This window comes from Rhinolophus hipposideros, assembly GCF_964194185.1.
Source record: "Rhinolophus hipposideros genome assembly, chromosome: 12".
Lineage (NCBI taxonomy): Eukaryota > Metazoa > Chordata > Mammalia > Chiroptera > Rhinolophidae > Rhinolophus > Rhinolophus hipposideros.
This window is the reverse complement of record NC_138058.1, coordinates 1,963,528-1,988,113: the sequence shown is the minus strand read 5'-3', so window position 1 is coordinate 1,988,113 and position 24,586 is coordinate 1,963,528. Positions and strand designations below refer to the sequence as shown.

The following is a 24,586-nucleotide window of genomic DNA, read 5'->3' as shown; positions in this document are numbered from 1 at the left end:
CGTGCAAAAGAATGATACTGGGCAGCATGTACCAAAATTAATTTAAATTGGATCAAAGACTTAAGCATAAGACCTGACACAATAAACTGCATTGAAGAAAACATAGGTACTAAACTTATGGACCTTGGGTTCTAAGAGCATTTTATGAATTTGACTCCAAAGGCAATGGAAGTAAAAGCTAAAATAAACTAATGGGACTATATGAAACTTAAAAGCGTCTGCATAGCAAAAGAAACCATCGACAAAATAAAGAGGCAACCAACTGAATGGGAGAAGATTTTTGCAAGTAGTGCCTCCGATAAGGGGCTAGTATCCAAAATATACAAGGAACTCTTGAAGCTCAACAACAAAAAACACAACCCAATTGAAAAATGGGCAGAGGACCTGAAGAGACATTTCTTTAAAGAGGACATACAAATGGCAAATAAACATATGAAAAGATGCTCAACATCACTAATCATCAGAGAAATGCAAATAAAAACCAGAATGAGTATCACGTCACCCCAGGCAGAATGGCTATCATCAACAGGACAAATAGCAACAAGTGTTGGAGAGGCTGTGGAGAAAAAGGAATCCTCATACACTGTTGGTGGGAATGCAGACTGGTGCAGCCGCTATGGAAGGCAGTGTGGAGGTTCCTCAAAAAATTACGTGTAGAATTACCATATGACCCAGCAATCCCTCTCCTGGGTATCTACCCAATAAATTTGAAAACATTTCTCTATAAAGACACGTGTGCTCCAATGTTCATTGCAGCTTTGTTTACGGTGGCCAAGACATGGAAACAACAAAAATGTCCTTCGATAGATTAATGGATAAAGAAGTCGTGGTATATATATACAATGGAATAGTATTCGGCGGTAAGAAAAGATGAAAGAGGACCATTTGTGACAACATGGATGAATCTTGAGAGTATAATGCTAAGCGAAATAAGTCAGACAGAAAAAGCAGAGAACCATATGATTTCACTGATATGTGGTATATAAACCAAAAACAACAAAAGAACAAGACAAACAAATGAGAAACAAGAACTCATAGACACAGACGATAGTTTAGTGGTTACCAGAGGGTAAGGGGGGTGGGGGGTGGGAGATGAGGGTAAAGGGATCAAATATATGGTGATGGAATGAGAACTCACTCTGGGTGGTGAACACACAGTGGGATTTATAGATGATGTAATACAGAATTGTACACCTGTAATCTATGTAATTTCACTAACAATTGTCACCCGATAAATAAATAAATTTTTAAAATGTTGCAAAGCTAAGAGAGAATTCCCATATACTCCTCACCCAATGTCCTGTAAAATCTTAGATTATAGTTGCACCGTTGTCAAGACCAACAAAGCAGCACTTGTTATATATAGTCTTAACTGCCATCCAGACTGTACGTGGGTCCCGACTTGCCACACTGCCCTTCCTCTGCACTGGACGCCATGCTGCATCTGCTTGTCATGTCTCCTCATTCCCTCCTGACATAGGAGGACTACTGCACAACTGAGCAGACATAATTCCTTCTTTACACCCATGATAATTGAGAAAATGAGTAACTTTCGTTTATGTGGAGGAAGTTAGTGTGTTTAAGCCTCTTAGGCTTTGATGCAAAAAGCAGACTTACCATACAGTAATGCTTTGTAGACGTCAAATTCCACCATATTTGAATCGTATGGTGATTGTAATAGACACTGAAAATAACTCCAACCTTTGGTGTATTTATTACACTCTAGCACAGCACCTATGCTTTTCGTGTACTGTATCCTTTGATTAATCTCACAATAACTTTTGTTGTCAGAACTATTATTTTCTACCATCGTAAGATGGGGAAATCAGGTCTAGAAGATTAAATTAATGACGTACATCTAATGGGCAGCACTGGGATTTGAACCTGTATCTCTGATCTCAGAACCATTGCTCTCACCACTATGCTGTACTGGCTCTTGTTATCAAAAACCACTTCTTAAACTAAGACCCTAGTAAATAAATGATTTAATGAAAGACATGAGCAGAATTTACAAAAGAAAAATAATGACTAAACATGGAGAAAATAGTTAAGTCATGAATAATAATTAATGCAAATTAAATGGCTTCTGCCATTTAATTTAAAGTCCTGCCAATGGGCATAGTCTGTACTACACACCAGGCATCTTCCTACATGCAGTAAACGTCTGACGCACAGGGCTCCATAAGCCACACTTGGCATACAGTTAAGTTAGAAGGATGTAGGACGACAGTCACAGTTGCCAGCAGGGTCATCCTCTCCAGGAAACGACTGTCTTGGACCCCTGAGGCACGATTAAGTTCCAAGGAAACTTCACCCAGGTACAGAGGCTTTCCTGCCTGGAAGCTTTATTTCCATGGAAGTCAATGGCTCTTGAAACACTCCATAGATTGAGTTTCCAGCGTCCCCACAAGGGACAGACCCTTTACAAGACTCATGGTACCCAAAGCCTGAAGCAGTGGGTTCCCAGCACATATTTCTAATTCTTCCAGTTTAGAGGCAGGTACCAGTGAGGGTGACTTTTCACCATAAGCAATGACGACAGTGACATTCTTACCTTTTTAGTTTACAGGGGAAAAGAGCTAGGAAGTTAACCAAAATGTCCTCATGAGAGGTAAAAAGGGTTTTCTTAATCACTTATGCCCCTGAAGTAATTCAGGCATGCATGTGGCTCATAGCAACGTACACGGTTTGGAGACAACTTTGTGTGTGTGTGTAGAAACCCCTGGTTTTTTGTAAAATTCTGGAAATCTTTCATATCTAAGAATCATGGGCTTGTGATATTCCAGCATACAGCCGCTGGACCAAACGGCATGCAGTCATTAAAATCCATGCTGGGTCTGTGCAGAAAGCCGCAGACACAACCTGACCAAACGATCAAGGTCAGTGTGTCAGGTGGTAATGCATGGTGGTGTCGTGTGATGAGAAGGGCACTTCACCTCTGATCTTCTCCCCCAAACCAATACTCACAGTCCGAGGAAGCTCTCAGAGAAAGCCAAACTGAGGTGCCTCCTGCAGCACGCCTGTCTGGTGCTCCCCAGTCCTGACAGGATCTTGGGAAGCTGGACAGGACTGCGGAAGTGTCACAGACGTGCGTGTGTGTGGGGGGGACTGTACAGGCAATAGGCAGTTGGATGGTGGTTGACACGTCCTGTTTATTGCAGTGTTAGAAGTGTGTTCAGTCTCGGTGACAGTACTGACGTCAGGCGACAGCTTGGCGGAATTAAACTTGTTCCTCCCAACATTCCTGCCGAAGAAGACCCAGTGTGTCACCCACCTACTTGGTACATGCACTACCGTGGCTTTGATTTCTTTCTGTTCATGTTGTAGCACGTTTGTCTGAAGCAAATGGCTTTAGTCAACTCTTTGTTAAGCAACTTTGAAATGTCATTCCTAGAATGAAAAACTGCTGTGTGGGACTTGCCGTGATCAGATCCAGGAGGCTTGTAATCACGTGTTTGTTTCCTCCTCTCTCATCCCTTTCACCATCAGTCCCATTCAGGAGGAAGGTCTGGAACCAGCAGTCCCCGCAGATGCGTGCTCAGTGTCCTCGCTGCATCCTCGCTCACCAGCTGCAGGTGGTGTGCTGACCCGGGAGGCGGAGCGGGGCCTGGAGGCTTGTACACTCGCCGACACTGACCTTGCTGCTGTGGGGAGGCCGGCAGACACCAGCGCTGGGCCCCAGGCAGAACGGACACAGACTCGCCCACTTGGGAGTGGCCCTGCCCCAGGTAGGAATGATGCTCAGTCTTCTTGTCCCCTGATAAGGACAGTGGCCTGGTAAAAGCTGCTCTGCACACAGCTCGCCGAGCAGGATAGGAGCTCAGGCAGGACTTACGTGAAAGTCCCGGTATATACAGCAGTAGCATGCCTGTGGGCTCATTTATCCATTGTTATCTTAGAAGGTGCCAAGTCACCACTCTTGGAAGAGGGGATTGAGATTGGGGGGCCCACTATGCTAAGCATTTACTATGATACCGTTGTTCCCATTTTACAGGAAAGTAAATAGGCTCAGGGTTGAGTGACCCCACACCCAGGCTAGTCAGAACTGGTCCTGTATTGTAGTTAAGAGCACACCCCTGGAGGAGACTGGCTAGGTTCTCATCCTGGCTTCCCCTCATTGGAGGTCATTACCCTCCTCTGTGGCCCTCTTTAAAGTGGAGATGGTGGTCATACCTATGTCAGTCTTACTGTAAGGATCAGGTGACTTACTAACTAAAGTTCTCAGATCAGTGTCATCTGTATGCTTGGCGCTGAGTAAAAGTGTTCATTATGCTGGGTTAGTCTTTGATAACTGCCCCCAGTTTCTGTGTTCCCATTAGAAATAATTCTCTTTTGTGGACCCAAAGTATCTCCTACATGCACATTGCACATAGGTAGTACAAGTGTTAGGAGGCCACGTATTTTGTAGACCGAGTGGAAAAGCAAATTAAAGACATATCTGAGCATGTGAGTAGCCCGTGAATACCTTGTCTGCCTCGGACACGGGCACTCATACCTGTGCTCAAGGCAGAATCCAGCAGCACCGGGCGCCTGAGGTGTCCCTTTGTCTCAACCGAGCACTGGTCTAAATTTGTAGACCTAAAATGACAGGTAATGAGCTGTGCAGAACTACCCATTTTGCCTTTTGGAAATTGTTCTTTATTTGAATCAATGTCGTGAAAGATGAGGCTTCTGAAAGCTTACTTAATGTGTGCCTCCACTTGCTTTATTTGTCATTTCTTGGGTACTGAGTTTACTTTGCTTCTGTTTCCATTCCTTTTAAGACCTCACTATTGTGAATCCATGGGACGATGAACTGACTCTCAAACTTCTATCGGGGCTTTCTCAGCCAGTGCGCTCCCGTCCAGATGCCTTTGAATGGCCGCACAAACTTCCTGCCATCAAGCCCAAGAGCGAGTTCCAGCTGGGTGAGAACTGTGGTAGTGAATGTCCAAGTCTGATTTCTCTGTGGGAAGACGGGGCTTACTGAGTGCACGTGACTGCTCCTGGCACCTCCACCCCTGGACGGATGGATGGATGGGTGGGTGGGTAGGTGGGTGAATGGATGGATGATGGATGGATGGATGGACGGATGGATGAACTTTCATCCACAGGCCTAAGTTGAGAACATCCATCCGTTCTGTGAAGCCATGACACTAGCCTTTTGATTGCTGCTGGGGCTGTAACTTACAGAGGCAAGCTGGCCACGTAGCACCATGTAAAGTGCACACCTGCGTCTAAGACTTCCTGCGACACTCGCACACATTCACAAGGGCGTGTGCATATAAAAGCAGGTTGGAAGCTGCAGGTGTCAGCGGGGACATGCAGTGACATGCAGTCTCGGTACGCACAGGGGATGGCCTCCAAACATGCTATTAAGTGAAAGGACTAACTGTTAGTGGGACACGGTAATTATAGACAACAATGGGAGCAAGACTTCTCTCAACAAGCCCCTGACACACACAGACTCCCCCATTATTAACATCTTGCGTTAGTGTGTCCATTTGTTTAGTTGAGCCAATATTGTTACATTATTACTAACTAAAGTCCACAGTTTACATCAGGGTTCACTGTTGGTGTCATACATTCTGTGGCTTTGGACAATTGTATAGTGATATGTATTGTTACAATATCAAAATTAGTGCCCATCTAATTGTAAAACGCACATCCATGTCTAAGAACAGTGGTCTCACGGCCCTCAAAGTGCCCTGTGCCCCACCTGTTCATTCCTTCCGCCGCCACCTGAAACCCTGGCAACCACTAGTCTTTACCACTGTCCCCGTCACTGTGCCTTTTCCAGGATGTCATAGAGTTATAATCACACAGAATGTAGCTTTTCAGATTGGCTTCTCTTACTTAGCAATGTGCATTTAAGTCCTCTGTGTCTTTCAATGGCTGACTCTTTAGTAGCTGAGTAATATTGCTTTGTGTGGACATACCATAGTTTGTTTATCCATCACCTATTGAAGACCATCTTTATTGCTTCCAAATTTTGACAAATATGAAGAAAGCAGCTGTGAACATTCCAATGCGGTCTTTGTGTGGACACAAGTTTTCAGTTCGTTGGGTGAATACCAAGGAGTGTGACTGCTAGATCAGATGGCAAGGGTGCGCTTATTACTTTTATAAGAAACTGCCGAACTGTCCTCCAGAGGACTGTACCGCTTTGCATCCCGCCTGCAGGAGTGAGCTCTGCTGTTCCCCACCCTCGCAGCACTTGCTGTTGTCAGTGTTTCCGGGTTCAGCCATCCTAATAGGTGTACAGTGGGATCTCATTATTGTTTCAATTTACAGTTCCCTAATGACATGTGATACTGAACATTTGTGTGTTTATTTGCCATCTGCTTATCCTCTGGTGAGGTATGTTTAGGCTTTATGCCCATTTTTTAATTAGTTGTTCATTTTCTTAATGTTGAGTTTTAAGAGTTCACTGTGTATTTTGGATAATAGTCCTTTATTAGATAAGTGTTTTGTGAAGATTTTCTCTCAGTCTCTGGCTTGTCTTCTCATTCTATTAACTGTCTTTTGCAGAGCAGAAGTTCTTAATTTTAAGTTTTAATGACATCCAGTTTATCAATTTTTTCCTTTCACAGATCATGCTGTTGATGTTGTAGCTAAGAGATCATCAGCTTTCTCCTGTGTTGCCTTTTAGGACTTACCATGTTTCCCCGAAAATAAGACCTAGCCAGACCATCAGCTCTAATGCGTCTTTTGGAGCAAAAATTAATATAAGACCTAGTATTATGTTATATTATATTATATTATATTAATTATATTATGTTATAGGCCCGGTCTTATAGTAAAATAAGACTGGGTCTTATATTAACCTTTGCTCCAAATGACACATTAGACCAGGTCTGATATTAATCTTTGCTCCAAAAGACGCATTAGAGCTGATGGTCCAGCTAGGTCTTATTTTGGGGGAAACACGGTATAGTTTGTGTTTTACATTTAGGTCTGTGATCCACTTTGTCTTAACTTTTGTGAAGTTTCTGTATCTAGATTTATTTTTGCCTATTGATGTTCAGTTCTATCACCTTTTGTTGAAAAACCTCCTTTCTTAATTGAATTGCCTTTGCTCCTTTGTCCGTGAGCAGCTGACTCTATTTTGGTCTATTTCTGGGCTCTCTCTGTTTCATTGACCTATCTGTCTGTTCTTTCACCAGTACCAGTGTGTCCTGATTACTGTAGCTTTTTTAGTAACTCTTGATGTTGGATAGTATCAGTCCTCCGATTTGTTCTTCAATATTGTGTTGGCTATTGTGGGTCTTTTTCCTCCATATAAACTTTAGAATCAGTTTGTCAATATGTATGAAATTACTTGCTGGGATTTTTATTGGAATGGCATTGAATCTATAGATCAAGTTGAGAAGAACTGACATCTTGATAATATTGTATCTGCCTATCCATGTACATGGAATATCTCTGTTTATTTAGATCTTTAATTTCTTTCATCAGAGTTTTGTCATTTTCTTTGTACCAATCTTGTACATATTTTGTTAGGTTTATACCTAAGTGTTTTAATTCTTAGATAAGCCTTGCAAACCTGGGTGCTAATGTAAATGGTCTTGTGTTTTTAATTTCAAATTCCACTTACTCATTTCTGGTACAAAGGAGAGCAGTGGACTTTTGTGTATTAATCTTGTATCCTGCAACCTTACTATGATCACTTATTAGGTACAGGAGATTTTTTGTTCATTCTTTGGGATTTTCTGGATAGAAAATGTACAAAGACAGTTTTATTTCATCCTGCCCAATCTGTGTACCTTCTATTTCCTTTTCTTATACAGTTGCATTAGCTAGGACTTCCAGTAGATGTTGAATGGGAGTAGTGAGGGCACGTCCTGCCTAGTTCCTCATCTTAGCAAGGAAACATCTGTCCAGTTTTTCACTGTTTCGTGTGATGTTAGCTGCAGGTGTTAGTAAACACTCTTTATTGAGTTGAGGAAACTCCCCCCTCAGTTTGCAGACAGTGAAATAGGGGTTGAATTTTATTAAATACTTTTTCTGCATCTATTGATAATGATCGTGTGATTTTTATTTTCAGTCTGTTGACATGATGGATTACATTGATTGATTTTTGAATGTTGGACCAGCCTTGCATCCCTGGATTAAATACCACGTGGTTATGTTATTTTATACTTTTTTGGATTCAATTTGCTATTTTGTGGAGAATTTTTGAGTCTATGTTCTTGAGAGATATTGGTCTGTAGTTTTCTTGTAATGTGTTTGCCTGGTTTTGGTATTAGGGTGATGCTGATCTCATAGAATGAGTTATCCTTTGAAAGAGAGTGTAGAGAATGTGTATAATTTCTTCCTTAAATATTTGGTAGAATTCATCAGTGCACCCATCTGGGCTCAGTGCTTTTTCTTTGGGAAGGCTATTAATTACTGATTCAGTTTCTTTACTAGCTATGTATAGGCATATTCAGATTGTCTATTTCTTCCTGTGATTGTTTCTTTTAAAGAATTGGTCTGTTTCCTCTAGGTTATCAAATTTGTGGGCATAGAATTGCTCATAGTATTTCTTTATTACCTTTTTAATGTCCATAGGATCTGTAGTGATGCCCCTTGTTTCACTTCTGATATTTGTATCGTGTCCTTCCCCCCTCCTCCGTTAGGTAACCTGGCTAGAAGGCTATTGGCTTTATTGATCGTTTGAAACAATCAGCTTTTGGTTTTGTTTATATTCTTTACTGATTTTCTGTTTTCAATTTCATTGATTTCTGCTCTAATTCTGATTTTGTCTTTTTTCTGTTTACTTTGGATTTTTTTTTTTTTTAATTTGGTAAAGGTGTGTGTTATGGCCCAGAATGTGGTCTGTCTGGGTGAATGTTCCATATGAGCTTGAAAAGAATGTATATCTTGCTGTTGTTAAATGAGGTGTTCTATAAATGTCAATTAGATCCAGTTCAACCATGGCCTTACCAATTTTCTGTCGGATCTGTCACATTACTGATAAAGGGCTATAGAAATCTCCAACTACAGTAATGAATTCATCTGTTCTTCTTGTAGATCTGTCAATTTTTGCCTCACCATTTTAATGCCGTGTTGTTGGGCACATGCACATTTAGGACTGTTATATCTTCTTGGAGAATTGACACTTTATTGTCATTTATTACCTCTTTTTATCCCTGACAATTTTCCTTGCTCTGAAGTCTGCTCTATCTGAAATTAACATAGCTACTCCAGCTTCTGGTCATTAATGTTAGCATGGCATATCTTTCTCCATCACTTTACTTTTAATCTATCTATATATTTAAGATGTGTTTCTTATAGACAACATATAGTCTGGTCTTAGGTTTTTATGTACTGTGACAGTCTCTGTTTTCATTGGTATATTTAGCCTAGAGATTGTTGATGTGGTTGGATTAATATCTTCTACAGTCGTTTACTGTTTTCTAGTCATTACCCTTGTTCTTTGTGTCCTTTTGTCTTCCACTCTCTGCCTTCTCTGGTTTTAGTTCAGTATATATGTAATTTCATTTTCTCTCTTCTCATAGCATATCAATTATACTTTTTTTTTTACTTTTTTTAGTGGTTCCCTAGCATTTGCAATACTCATTTACAACTAATACACGTCCACCTTCCAATAGCATGTTACCACTTCACAAGTAGTGTGTGTACTGATAACAGAATATCAGCGTCCCTTATAACATGACTGCCGCTCATTTCACTAATCCACAAGCTAAATACATAGATTTGATTTTGTCCCTTCTCCTACACTTTTAACATTTCTTGAAAGGCAGGTTTACTGGTGACTGATTGCCTGAATGTTTGTCTCAGAAAGTCTTTATTTCCTCCTCACCTTTGAGGGATCACCTGTGGACACAGAATCCTTGGTGGGTAGTCTTTCCTTCCATACTTACTGTGCTCTCTGAAGAGAGGTGAGAGGTCCTGTGACTCTTGTCCTGGCAGGTGGTTTTGTCCTGGCTTCTTTCAATATTTTCTCCTTGTCGCATTTCCTGCAGTTTGAATATCACATGGTCACATGGTGAGGTGTAGGGTGTTTGGTACTTCTCTTACTTGGTGTTATAAGATTCCTGGATCTCTGACTAAGTGTCTGTCACTAATTTTGGAATTTTCTCAACTATTATTACTCCAATGTTTCTTTGTTTCTTTCTTTTTTTATTCCTCCTAATATTTTCATTATACATGTTAACACCTTTTGTAATTGTCCCACAGTTCTGGAACATGTTTTTGCTCTTTGCATTTCAGTTTTGAAAGTTTCTGTCAACACATCCTGAGGCTCAGAGGTCCTTTCCTCGGCTTTGTACAGCCTTTTAATGAGCACATCAGACAGTCTTTCTTTCTCTTAGTGTTTTCTAGCCAGCATTTCCTGTGGATTCTTTCTCAGAGTTTGGTTGTCTGCTTACATGACCCATCTGTCCTTGTACATTACAATTTTTTCATTAGAGCCCATAGCATGTAAATCATAATTCTCTTTAATTCCTGGTCTGATGATGTCAGAATCTTTGTTTTATCCCTGTCTGGTTCTGATGCTCACTCTGTCCCTTCAAGCTGTGTTTGTCTTTTAGTTTTCCTTGTAACCTTTGTAAGAAGACACCTGGTATGCTGGGTCGGAGGAACTGAGGTAAATTGGCCTTTGCGGAAGGCTTGTGCTTACCTGGGATTAGGCTGTTTACTGTTAGCTGTTGCTGTAGGATGTCTATCAGCTAGTTTCCCTGGTGTCCTTCTTTCTGTCTCCCTTGTTATCGTTGGGTTTCCCTAGACACTTGTCATTAAACATAATCTGATATGTCAGTTCTTTCTGTCACAATCCACCTGGTACCGGGGTTCCTCCTCCTGGACCTCTGCTCTGGGCAGCTGTGGTTTTCTCTGTCCACCTGTTTGTCTCCTCAGTTTGGGGGCAGCAGTTTGTCCTGTGACCTCAGTTATCTAATGGATCTAAAAAGAGTTGTTGATTTTCCTTTTTTCCACTTTTTTCTCATTGTGAGAATAGAGTGATGACTTCCGTGCTCCTTAGATGCCAGATGAGAAACCAGAAGTCTACTTTTTTATATTTGGTTTTGCATATGTGAATTCTTTTTTTTTTAATCATTTTAAAATGTATGTGTGGTCTTTCACCTCTGTGGTCTTTCTCCCCAAACCAATAACCCTAGTGTTATTGAAAAATAACAAGATAACTCCAGTTTGAGGGACATTCCATAGCATACCTAACCAGTACTCCTTGAAACTGTCGTGGTTGTCAAAAACAGGAGGTTAGAAACTGTCGCAGCCAGGTGGAGGCTGAGGAGACTTGATGACTATGTTCTGGAACATTAGGGGGAAACAAGTGACATCTGAGTAACATACCAGTGTTGGTCCTTTATTTGTGTTAAGTGTACCACGGTTATGTCAGTTAGCTATAGGAGCGACTGGGTATAGAACATATGGACACTGTCCTATCTGCAGCTTTTCTGTACATCAAACACTATTCTGAAATACAAGGCTTATTTCAATTTAAAAGTTTAGTTATCTATTAGAAATATTGGTACAATTACACTTAGCCCTTTGATTCTGGTATAAAACACTTGCATTTTTCAAAGGCATGTTAGAGCTTTGTTTGCCACTTTGCAGAGGATTTTTAAACATTCTTTCTGACATCACAGCAATCTTGCCATGTAGGCAGCACAGCTGTGGCCTCTTTAAATAGGAGCACATTGGTGAGGAGAGGGGCCCAGGTTCCTGCTGCTCAGTGACAGGCCCGGCCGCAGTGCGGACCGTGCCCCTCCGTTGTGCTGTGTAAAAACCGGGCATGTGGCAGTGGGATCTGTTAACTTTCATGCAAGATGGGGAAAGCGTCTCCTAGGGGGCTGTATCCATGTGTATTTGTTAAAGCAGTTTAAGCACCGAGAAAATTTGACAAATACTTCCTTTTGATGAATTCTAATGTGTTGAGCACTAGTTTCACCTCGACACATCTATCTCTAAGGTTCTCTGCTAGTCTACATTGATCGTCTTCTTGGAGAAGGGGCTTTTGCCCAGGTCTATGAAGTTACCCATGGAGACGTGAAGGACACCAACAGTAAACAGAAGTTCATTCTGAAGGTAAATGATCTGAGCATCATTTTGTACACTATAGAAATGCATTTTAGAACGGGAATTGCTGGCCTATTTTTTTCTTTTTTTTTTTGAAGACCGTGGTGGTTTTGTTAAAGTCTGTAATGAGCACTTAAGAAACAAAACTCTCCTACAAGGACCCAGAATTGCCTTGCCTCTAGAATTAAGTTGTGGCAAGTTCAGAACTGCAGCAGCTTGTCACCACTTCCCACCCTGCATCCTTCACTGTGATGAAAGTTGCTTTCTGGACACCATTTTCCAGAATGTGAGAGTGGACGTGACTGTCATGTGTCTGGTTTGCAGGTCCAGAAGCCCGCCAACCCCTGGGAATTCTACATTGGGACTCAGCTGGTGGAGAGGCTGAAGCCCAGCGTGCGGCAGCTGTTTATCAAGTTCTATTCTGCCCACTTCTTCCAGGACGGCAGCGTGCTGGTGGGAGACCTGTACAGCTATGGGACACTCCTGGTAGGTGTGTTCGCATCGACAATGTGGACATGGGTGCAGGGTGCATGCTTGGCTTGTCCTTGCACATGCGTGTGTTGTGAGCCTTTACTGGAGTGGCAGGCTGGGCTGAGCTCTTCACTTGGAATGTCACTGAAGCTGTGCAGCCAACTCAGCATTCCACTTTCCGTGGTTTCTAGAATGCCATCAACCTCTATAAGAACACCCCTGAGAAGGTGATGCCTCAGGCTCTGGTGCTGTCCTTTGCTGTCAGCATGCTCCACATGGTGGAACAAGTCCACAGCTGTGAAATCATCCACGGGGACATTAAGCCAGACAACTTCATACTCGGGAGCAGGTGAGTGTCACACTTGTAAAAGGGCCCCCATCCCGTTTCCCCAGCAGATTTACTTTTGTGCTCATGCATCCTGGCCCTTGTTTATGTTTAATACAGATTCTTGGAACAGGACGGCGAAGATGAAGATTTATCTGCTGGCTTGGCACTGATTGACCTGGGTCAGAGTATAGATATGAAACTTTTCCCGAAAGGGACTACTTTTACAGGAAAGTGTGAAACGTCCGGTTTCCAGTGTACTGAGATGCTCAGTAACAAATCATGGAACTACCAGGTGTGGAACAACGCAGAGATTTGAAAATACTTTCCTTTATGACACTTACTACATTTTCAAGATGAGTTTGGGCATCTAGTTAGTTTGAGCTGCTCTGGTGCCCTGTCTGGGGATGTACAACATGCTCAAGTGTTGTGTTAGGTTATGAGCTCATCCCACAACAGAGGCCTTGCAGTGCAGTGGGAGCAGTGGCCAGGGACCCCGGGAAAGGAGTCGGAGGCCTTCCAAGCTGTCCGTGCTGAAGGGGATTAGAGTGTTGTGTTTGCCTCTGAGTGACAAAAGACTTGGAAGGACACTAGTTCAAGGAGAACCGAGCTTTCCAGGGGGCTACCTCAGAGGGCAGTGGGCGATCTGTCAGTGGGCGAAGCTTCTGGCAAAGCCTGGACAGATATTCAGTAGGGCACATGAGTGGGATGGTTGAACAGATGGCTTCCAAAATTGTTTAAAAGTTATCTCCTATGATTATTTACTTTGCTGCATAAGTTAGACATCTTAATATACCAAGTAAGTTACTATGTTAGTAAGATAGGCCTATATTTTCTTTATAGATTGATTACTTTGGAGTTGCTGCAACAGTATACTGCATGCTTTTTGGCTCTTACATGAAAGTGAAAAATGAAGGCGGAGTCTGGAAGCCGGAAGGTCTCTTTAGAAGGTGGGTATCAGTGTTGGTGCTGCCGTGAAAAGAGGCTAAATATAGTAGAACATTGGGCTCCATCTGGGGAAAGTGGATCTCTGCCACCGCGTGGAAAAACCACCTTGGAAAGTGCGGTGACATGAGAGTCCTGGGTCCTGGCTACAGTGAGCAAGTTCCACAGCCTCACAACTTCTGTTCCCATTGGTGACAGCGGGCAGCCAGTGCCTCACAGCAGCAGCAGGAGCTCCTGGATGAGTGGTTGGCATCCTGTACGCTCCAGGCACCTGGCTTCCCTGAGCCTCCGGAGTCGGCTTGTCTCCTCCCTGTGTAAGTGGGAGTAATAATGGCCCCACTTTCCCTGGATGTGTCTTACAAGAAGCAAAGGAAATAATGCACGTGAAAGTGCTTTGAAGGTTATAAATGTATAAAAATGTTATGTTATAAAAAAGTAACATGATGAGGCCGCCATCCATCACTGGGTAGGGTTTGAAGTCCCACCCCAGTATGACTGGCGTGTTTCTGTTATCTGTAAAGTCACAGTGAAAACTGGACTAGGACTCTACCTATAAACAGAGATGACCCTCAATGCAATGTCATGTGAATAAACTTGTTAATGTTTAAGCTGAGCATCAGTACATGTATGTTCATATCATTTTTACTTTTTCTTAACTGCTTTTGAAGTATAAAAACATACACAGAAAAGTACACTCATCCAGTGTACAGCTGAATGGATTTTCACATACCCTGACTAGAACAAGCACAGTCAGCAGTGATTTTCTAAAATGTAGTGTCTGTTACACAAGTATATTAGATTCAGGCCCCAGAGGGAAACTTAAAACAGCTATGCTTTATTTTGCTTGTGAGTCATCAAATTTAGCAACCATTTATTCTTTCTCTTGCTCATAATGGAAGGACCAGAGCGTGATCAGAAGGCTTCCATCTCTGACCACCAGTGTAGAGAGAAGTGTGATAATAACGGGCTGAATTTCCTGTCTGGAACACAAGTTTAGTTATGCTCTTCTTTCCCGGTGCCTTCTCTCCAGGTTCTGGAGGTTTTGCAGTTACTTTCAACAGTACAGCAGTTGGAACTCTAAATCTGAGCTCTGTTCTGGGCAGCGCCGCCAGTCCACCTGGTCCTGGCACATACGAAGTAGGCTCGTCAGAACTGGTGACCAGAGGATCAGATCCTGTCATTACAGCATATACAGCCAGCCAAAGCAGATCAGTTTTCTTTAAAAAAAAGAAAAAAATTGAGAGTTTTTCCACTGATGATCTATTATTAAAGCTACTTCAACTGCTTTTTGGGAACAACGTATTTATAGACATTTGATAAGATGTTTAATTTATCTTATTTATAATAGATTCAACATTTCTACCTTGACGCATTAGTTGCTTTTAGGTGCACGTTGTTCATTCAGCTATCCAAGCCTGTGGAAGTCAGATGTAGGAGTGGGGTTATCCTGGATGAACACTACATTTTATCTTTTATTTATGCTTTTTTTCTCCAGGCTTCCTCATTTGGATATGTGGGATGAATTTTTTCACATCATGTTGAATATACCAGACTGTCATCATCTTCCATCTTTGGATATGTTAAGGCAAAAGCTGAAGAAAGTATTTCAACAACACTATGCAAACAAGATTAAGACCCTACGTAACAGGCTAATTGTACTGCTCCTAGAATACAAGCGTTCTCGAAAATGAGATATGACACTCCCTAAAATCTGCTTTGTAAATGCTGGTCTTCTCACCTTAAACTTTGATGTCTTCACATTTATTGTTTATGTAAATGTTTCTTTTAAAAAAGTCTGCAAAATATATCTGTGTGAAGACTTAGTTATATTTCAACCAAATGCGTGTGCCACAGTCCCCATGTGGCAGGCCCTTGGGGCACAAGAATTCACGAGAATCACGTGGAAGTGAACATTCTCTGAACTTTCTTTTTAAACAGTGACCTGTTCACTTTAAGCCAAACAAGGGCCAAGACAGCTTTTTTCCAAATTTGAGGATTTGCATTTGTGTAGAATGCAAATTTTCTACAAACATTCCTCAAATATATCCAAGGGACTCAAGTTTTTATGAATAAAGTTTGCCTGTCCTTTATTGCCTGTTCTTCATTGCTGTCTATGGGAAGGAATAAAGGTATAAATCTTAAGTCTCTCTGTTTTTTAAAATTACCATTCAAAAGAAAATCTCACATCTTGAAAGTAGTCTTAACAAGCTGTACAAATCATTAAGTCAGGCCTGTAATCATAGCAGCCTACTTAGCATATACTGACTTTGAAAGCTGGAAGGGTCCTATAATCTGAACTGACCCTCCCTCCTCCGTTAGCATTATGGTGAAAAAGGTGAGGCGACACCCAGTTCAAGAACATAAGGATACAGACTGAATTGCTTCCACCTATACCTACCCCCACTCCCATGATTCCCATCCCAGAGACAACCACAACCCACATTTTGTGACTCTTTACAGAAATAATTTTATGCATATTTCTATGTATTTTTGAAAGTGCATTCAACATTTTGTATCAGTATTTGCAAATAACTCCCCCCTCCAGGGGCTATGCCACGCTGCATCAAACTGTTCCCCTCACACATCTCCGCTAACATCACAGGCCAGGCACTGCGATCCTTGCCACTCTGACGGGTGAAAAATGGGATTTCCTTATGGTCTTTATTTCATTATTTTCTGAATTATGAAAAATATATTCATACATTCACCAGCTGTCTTATCATACTCAGTACAATACCCTCTAGGTCTGTCCATGTCACAGATGGCAAGATTTCGGGTTTTTTTATGGCTGAGTAATATTTTGTTGTATATATGTATCACCTCTTTATCCATTCATCCATCGACAGATACACATGTTGCCTTCATATCCTGAACACATGGATGAGCACATCCCCTGGAAGTACCATTTGGGGTTTCTTCGGGTAAATACCCAGAAGTGGGATTATAGGGTCCTTCTTTGTTTCTTGTTATAGTCATTGTTTTAAAGTCTATTTTGTCTGGTATAAGTATTGCTACCACAGCTTTTTGTTTGTTTCCATTTTCGTGAAATAATCTTTTCCATCCCTTTCAGTTTATGTGTGTTTCGAACTGAATCGAGTCTCTTGTAGGCGGCATATGTAAGGGTCTTGTTTTCTTATCGATCCAGCCCCCCGTCTTTTGATTGGAGCATTCAATCCATTTACATTGAAAATAAATGTTGATAGGTATGTAGTTATTGCCATTTTATTCATATTTTTTATCTTCCCCCCATATCTTAAAGAAGTCCATGTAAAATTCCTTGTAATTCTGGTTTGGTGGTGATGAACTCAGCTTTGTCTTGTCTGGGAAGTTCTTTATCTGTCCTTCAATTCTAAGTAATAGCTTTGCTGGTAATATTGGCTGTAGGTCTTTGCTTTTCATTATTTTGACTATTTCCTGCCAATCCATTCTGGCCGCAAAGTTTCTGGTGAGAAGTCAGCTGATAGTCTCATGGGAGCTCCCTTGTAGGTGACTAACTGCTTTTCTCTTGCTGCTCTTAGGATTCTCTTTGTCCTTAACATTTGCCATTTTAATTATGATGTGTCTTAGTGTAGGCCTCTGATTTCATCTTGTTTGGGACCCTGCACTTCCTGGGCTTGTATGTCTAATTCTTTTGCCAGGTTAGGGGAGTCATTGAAATAGGTTTTCGATTTCTTGCTCTCTCCTGGTACTCCTATGATGTGAACGTTGGTACACTTGATCTTGTCCCAAAGGCCCCTTAAACTCTCAATTTTTTGGATTCTTTGTTCTGATTGGGTGTTTTCTACTACCTTATCTTCTAAATCGTTGATTTGAACCTCTGCTTCATCTAATCTATTGATTCCATGTAATTATTCATTTCAGTTATTGTAGTCTTATTTCTGACTGATTCTTTTTTATGTTTTCTATCTCCTTTTCTCTGTTTCCTATCTTTGTCGAAGTTCTTCCTGCGATCATTGAGCATCCTTATAACCAGTGTTTGGAACTCTGCGTCTGCTAGATCACTTGTCTCCATTTTGTTTAGTTCTTTTTCTGGAGCTTTGTTCTGTTCTTTTATTTGGGACATGTTTCTTTGTCTCCCCATGGGTAGCTATTTTAAATCACATCTATTTTTTTCCTATATTTTCTACCTGATAGGGTCCTATAACCTGAACTGACCCTCCTCCTTCCACCCCTGGTAGTTTGAATATACGAGGCCTAACAAGTTCACAAACTTGTTGCAATGATGTTGCTAACATTTTTTGATATCAGAGGGATTATTCATTATGAATGTGTACCAACTGGACAGTTAACCAAGTTTACTATTTGGAAGTGCTCAAAAAGCTGCATGAAAAAGACAACCTGAACTTTTCACCAACGATTCATGGCTCTTGCATCATGGTAATGCACCAGCTCACAGAGCACTATCTGTGAGGGAGTTTTTAGCCAGTAAACAAATAACTTGGAACACCCTCCCTACTCACCTGATCTGGCCCCCAATGACTTCTTTCTTTATCTGAAGATAAAGGAAATGTTGAAAGGAAGACATTTTGATGACATTCAGGATATCAAGGGTAATACAATGACAGCTCAGGGCCATTCCAGAAAAAGAGTTCCAAAACTGCTTTGAAGGGTGGACCAGGCACTGTCATTGGTACATAGCTTCCCAAGGGGATTACATCAAAAATGACCATAGTGATATTCAGCAGAGGTATGTAGCACTTTTTCTAGGATGAGTTTGTGAACTTCTCATACCTTGTATGAAGCCTATTCATTTCTACAAAAAGCTTTTCAGTTGATTATTCTGAAGTTTCCAAATAAATTTCACCATGAAAATAATGCCTATTTTATGTCTTTCCCAGGTATTAGCTGGTGAGTTTTGTCATTATGTAGGATCTTGAGAGGACTGAGCAGTGATGATGCTGACATCCTGTCATCTACTTTATTAGCTCTTCCAGCTTACCCAGTAAGTTCACCATGCGACCTGAGGTAGGCATCCTAAATCATGTGGAAGAAGTATCCATCCATTTCCTTATACAAACTGAATTAGAACACTGTCCACAGCTTTCTTTCCATCCATATTGGTCCAGCCATATGCCATTCCCCTATATAAATGTGCCATAACTTATTAAATAATCCTGTTATTTAGAGACACTTAATTGATTTCATAATTGCATTGCTACAAAAAAAGTGAATGCAGGTGCAAGTGTGTCTGCAGGATAAATTAATGGAATGGGGTTCCACAATGTTTTCACATACGCAACTTGGAAGGACACTGAAAATAGTCCAGGGACAGACCTCGTCAGATGAATCAACATGAAATTTGCTCTTAATGTCAACACCCAAGCACTGAGAAGATTGTCCTTCCCCTATTGAGTATTCTTGGCTTCCTTGTCAAACAGTTGTTGAACATATATGCATGGGTTTGTTTCTGGGCTCTCAATTTTGTTCCATTGGTCTGTCTGGTTTTATGCCATACTATTTTCATTATTAAAGTTTTGTAACACATAATTTGAAATCAGGAAGTGTGGTGCTTGTATCTTTGGCTATTTCGGGTTTTACATGGTTCATAAGAACTTTAGGGTTGTTGTTTTTTTTATTTTGTTTTATGTGAAAAATGCCACTGGAATTTTGATAGGGATTGCACTGAACTATACATGACTCTGGTTACTATGGGTATTTCAGTAATGTTAATTCTTCTGACCCATGAACATAGCACATCTTTCCATTTATTTGCATCTTCTTCAATTTCTACCATCAATGTTACGGTTTTCAGTGTACAGATCTTTTAATCCGTTGGTTAAATTTATCCCCAAGTATTTGATTGTTTTTGATGCTACTGTAAATGGGATTGTTTTCTGTATTTCTTTTTCAGATAGTTCATTGTTAGTGTATGGAAAGGTAACCGATGTTTCTATGTTTATTTCGAATCCTGCAACTACTGAGTTTGTTTAATAGTTCTAAGAGTTGGGTAGTGGAATCTTAGGATTCTATACATATAAAAGTCACATCATCTGCAAACAGACAACTTTATTTCTTCCTTTGTGATTTAAATGTTCTTTATTTCTCTTTATTGCCTAGTTGCTCTAGCTAGGACTTCCAGTAGGACACTGAGTAAAAGTGGTAAGAGTGGGAACCCTGTCTTTTTCCAGATCTTAAAGACTTAGATCACAGGGCATGGAGATTGTAAGAAACTCTCCGAGGTACCTTTTGATCCGAAACATAGGCTCCCTAATCACCATTGCTGAGTAGCAGAAGGAGTCCTTTGTTCCAGAGTAATATGAAAGCTATAGACAGTCTGCTTTGGATGTAAAGATTTATAAAACTCGGGGGGAAACTTGACAGAAAATTAGGGTGGTCTTTTTTTCATCTTTCTCTGCACTGAATCCAACTAGACAGTTAAGGCAGAGGATACCCAACAAACAGCCCAAAGCATCGCAGGCATCAGGTAGTTGTGCTGTCCTGCCATGGGTTCACAGGAGCAGATTGCATGATCTCTACACCTGTTGGAGATGCCTGCAGCCAAAGATACCCAAGGGCTAACAATTACAGTCACAGTAGTGCCACCCATTCAAGCTTTTTAGCGTGTGCTTCTGCTCCTGTCTTAAGCAGTCATTCTCTGAGATGAAGCCTCTGAAGATTCTAGTAATGGTAATAACCACTATACTGCAGACGACTTAATACCTGCTAAGCAACATGACTGGTAAATGTTGCATGCGTCATCTCAGTTATGCGCACCGTCCTCGAGCTTTATTCCCATTTTATCACTACAGACAGGGAGGCTGAGACACAACAAGGAAGAAAAATCAGTTACTTCACCTAAAATAAATACAGCCAAACTATCTGTCAGAGACAAAGACATTTTCCAACATACAGACACATTCAAAATTGACCTCCCACAAGCCTCCAGTGAAAGAACCAATAAAGAATATACATCAGAAAGAAGAAATGTGAACCCAGAGACATAAGAAAAAATAATGAGGACAGGAAAAAATTAGTATATCTAAATTAGTAACTAAACTCTTTCAAATTAAAATTCCGTATGACAACCATATGGGAGAAGAGAGAAGATTCAATTAAATAACTCATTTTTAGGGAACATATGAATACTATAGATAGTCTGTTACTTAACACATCAGTCTAAGAGACTGATAAATCTGCCAGACAAAAGTAGGCAATGACAGGATTTGAATACAGCACATTGGATCAGGCAAACTGATGATCACAACCAGCAGTGGCTTATTGTTAACGATGAAGACGGTCTTTTGACAGCATAATCTCCCAAATGGCATGTCAGTTTTCATGAATCAAATTTCAAACACATGTAGATCTTACAAAATGAGGGAAAATCTGGTGTTTCCTCACATGCAACTTTGTACTCACATGCAACTTTGTACTCACATGCAGCAACGAACAGAAAAAGACCTAGAAGTAAATACCTTATTTGAGAATATAGATAAAAAGCTCTGAGATACTATTTTGGAATTACTGGAATATTACACAACGAGCAATCAGTTCTGGCCAGGTAGGTTTCACTCTGACTGTGAGGGAAAACGAGTAAATAATCCCATGAATTTGATAACTCTGTTGTCTTTAAAATACAAATAAATAACAGTAAAGGAAAATTAAAAACAACATGAAAGGAAAAATCTCCTCCTGAAACCCAATCTCTCACCTCAGAAAGATTACTGTCTATATATGGCCTCTGCAAAGAGACATTAATAAAATGCCAAGCTCCACGCCATCTGCACCACCTTTTCGTAGTGTGTTTCAGGACATCTTTCTTGTCCCCTCACTTTCTCTGCCTCGCTGGGAGTGTGTCACCAGAAATGGTTTGCACAGAAACTATGGGATGCCCAGACCAGCTCCTGGAATCATCTCTGCCAAATCTGAAGACTGGCAGGGTGGGCATGGGGCTGGAGTGCAGACACCTGTAAGAACACCCAGCAGGGATTCGCCTGTGTGACTAGGTACACATCTTTGTGAAGCTTTGGAAAGGTTCCAAGCACTTCACAGTCCTCCTGTACCACTGCCAGCCTGGAGTCCTAGCTGTCCTTGAAGGCACTGCCAGGGTGGCATGTGGTTCTAGTAACTGACCTCTAGCATATGTAACTGGACATCCTCAAAAGATGCTGAACCCAGGCTTTGGTTTGGATTGGTTTTCACAGTCACGTTGCTGCCTCTGTAAGGTCTTCAACCATCAGACTTTTCCTCTTACCCTCTAAAAATAAATCTTGAATTGGGTCAGAATGGTAACTAAAGCCTGTCATCTTAGGACACTTATGAGCCCTTTTGTACTTCTACCCTCCGTCTGTCCTCTGGGGCTGGATCTGACGTGCATCCTGGGATATCATGAAACTGATGTGGGTGAAGGACAGCTCACGGGCAAAACTCGGGACTACTCCAGATCATTTCTCCTCTGCCATCTTGTAAGATCACCCTCGTTTGACTTTATTCTCTGGGCCTGAGCACATTGCCACTGGCATGTCCCTCAGTGGCAATGCCCAGACAGGCCCTGATGCTTCATGGCCCGGTACCAGGCTCTCTCTTTGTAGAGCTCCACCCTGGAAATCATGGAGATGCTGGCTGACAAGTTCTCCTATGGCCTCTCCCAGTACAAGGTGCTGATGCGCCAGACCACCAATACCATCCAGTGCTGGTCTGAGATGAGAGCTGGCCCAGAGTGGTCCCACAGCCAGGATCCCGAGATGATTGGGTGGCTCGGAACACAGACTCAAATTAGGGGACTCCCCTGGAACCCAAGGCTTTCCCATGTGAGTGTTTCACAGGCACACTCCCAAAGGAATCTGGACCCCCATTCCTACCAGCTGCCTGTTGGGGTAGAAATACACTCTTCACGTGTTTGTTGTAATCGTGGAAGAAAACATTTATCCTGTCTTTGCATTTTGCTAGTTTTGATTGTTTAACTACCTGTGGAACAGTCAGCTTTGCAGACTTCTCCAAGCCTTACGCATCATCCCACTTAATAGGATGGTTTGTACAAAAATGGGATTGGGATTAAGGTATTGGATACATTTCTCTGCAACATGTCATCACTCAGAACACAGAGAACCGTGGTAGGCAGGCCAGGTTAGGAGCTGTGGCCTCATTCATCTCCTTCGTAGCCCTTCAAGGAGGTCGTCTTCCTCAGCGACTCAGCCTTTCAGTGCTGTAGGACCCTGATATGATTCAATTCTGCCATTTCCACAGTGCTGCCGGGAACCTCTTCCCTGTGTCCAAACAGACTGTGTTAGTGTGCGAGGGCTGCTGTAACATAGGACCACAAATGGTGTGGATGGCCCCCGATGTAGATTGGGGCGGGGGGTGAGGGTGCCCAAAGGGTTTCCACTGTGGGACTGGGAAGCTCCTGAGTGCCGATCCTGCAATACTTGTACATGTAGCAATATTTGATGTAGCCGAGGGGGGACAACTCCATAACTTTGGGCATCCAATGGCCCAAAGTGAACTCACTGACAGTCACCCTGAAGAGACACACATTTACAGCAAGGGTTGAATATCACCAAACTTGTTTTCTTACATTTATGTAGATTTAACTAACACAAAATACACAAAAACCCTCAAACTTATTCCCAAATGAATACGAAAAATACAACAATGAAATCCATGCTTTTGCAGCTGGTCACTCTCTAAGAGCTGGTACTCAAACTACCTTCTTCCATCGCCCACTTCATAGTCACTTTGTTCCCAGCAAGCACCTCAGCTGGTGGTGCTTTTTGCCTGGCGGGATGACCCTGACCTTTGCTTCCGAAGGTTGGACCATCAGTAGTCCTGCCTGGATTGGTTCCTTGTAGTTTTCCATGGACTTCATCACAGGGAGTGGTGATGCTAAGCCCTGAGGAGTGTCCCGTGCTCCTGACCTCCACTGCACAGCCGTCCTATGTCCCCTTGGTATTCACCTCTACATTCCCACTGCCTGCTGCAGCATTCCATAAACATTGGCTGAATAAATGATCATTGAGAATGGCAGATTCACAATGGATCCAATATTATATCATCTCTGTACTAAGTTAGGTTTTTTGCCTCAAGTATGAAAGCCCATTTGCTGATGTCTGTAGAGAGGCTGGTCAGGCCCCACGTGGTCTCCTTTCCGCGTCTGGCTTCGTTTCTATTGCTGTGCAACATATTAACCACAGCTCCAATGGGTTAGGAGTGGGGCAGGTTCTCCAGCGGGGTCACACAGGGCTGCAGTGTGGGCCTCGGCCCCGCGGGGTTCTCACCGGGGGGCTGGGCTGGGGAGGAATCTGTTTCCAAGCTTACTCACGTGGTAGGCAGTTAACTTCCCTGTGGCTGTAGGACGGAGGGCTCCAGCTCTTTGCTGGCTGTTACGTGGTGGACGGTGCGGCCCTTCCTAGGGGCCAGCGCAGTTCTTCGCCGTTTGAGCGTCTCCAACACGCTTACTTGCCTCATCAAGCCCACACGAGAGTCTTCAGTCTGTAAAGAAGTTTCACATCATAAAGTGATCACAGGAGTGACATAACAACAAGTCACAGATGCAGTCCACGTCACAGAGGAGGGCCGTCTCTGCCACCTACGGGACGCGCCGCGCCACCTGAGCCTGCCGCCCCGCCGTGGGCCGCGCGGGGACGCCACGCCCCCTCCGCTGCGCCGCGTGACGCCACGCCCCTCCGCTGCGCAGTGTGACGCCACGCCCCCTCCGCTGCGCCGTGTGACGCCACGCCCCTCCGCTGCGCAGTGTGACGCCACGCCCCCTCCGCTGCGCCGCGTGACGCCACGCCCCTCCGCTGCGCAGTGTGACGCCACGCCCCCTCCGCTGCGCCGCGTGACGCCACGCCCCCTCCGCTGCGCCGTGTGACGCCACGCCCCCTC

The 24,586-nt window shown here is 42.5% G+C and overlaps 1 protein-coding gene across 1 annotated transcript in view; it reads left to right on the top strand.

Annotated features, from left to right (window-relative positions):
• The window catches only part of BUB1 (BUB1 mitotic checkpoint serine/threonine kinase), a 56,351-nt gene extending 40,449 nt beyond the window's left edge, over positions 1 to 15,902 (top strand). Inside the window, exons 18-25 of the mRNA XM_081068415.1 lie at positions 3,490 to 3,728; positions 4,764 to 4,907; positions 11,915 to 12,030; positions 12,346 to 12,507; positions 12,684 to 12,841; positions 12,938 to 13,112; positions 13,661 to 13,767; positions 15,258 to 15,902. Of these exons, the coding sequence (XP_080924541.1) occupies positions 3,490 to 3,728; positions 4,764 to 4,907; positions 11,915 to 12,030; positions 12,346 to 12,507; positions 12,684 to 12,841; positions 12,938 to 13,112; positions 13,661 to 13,767; positions 15,258 to 15,453 (1,297 nt within the window). The 3' untranslated portion in view covers positions 15,454 to 15,902. The remainder of the gene's footprint in view (positions 1 to 3,489; positions 3,729 to 4,763; positions 4,908 to 11,914; positions 12,031 to 12,345; positions 12,508 to 12,683; positions 12,842 to 12,937; positions 13,113 to 13,660; positions 13,768 to 15,257) is intronic.
• Positions 15,903 to 24,586: the final 8,684 nt, after the last annotated feature.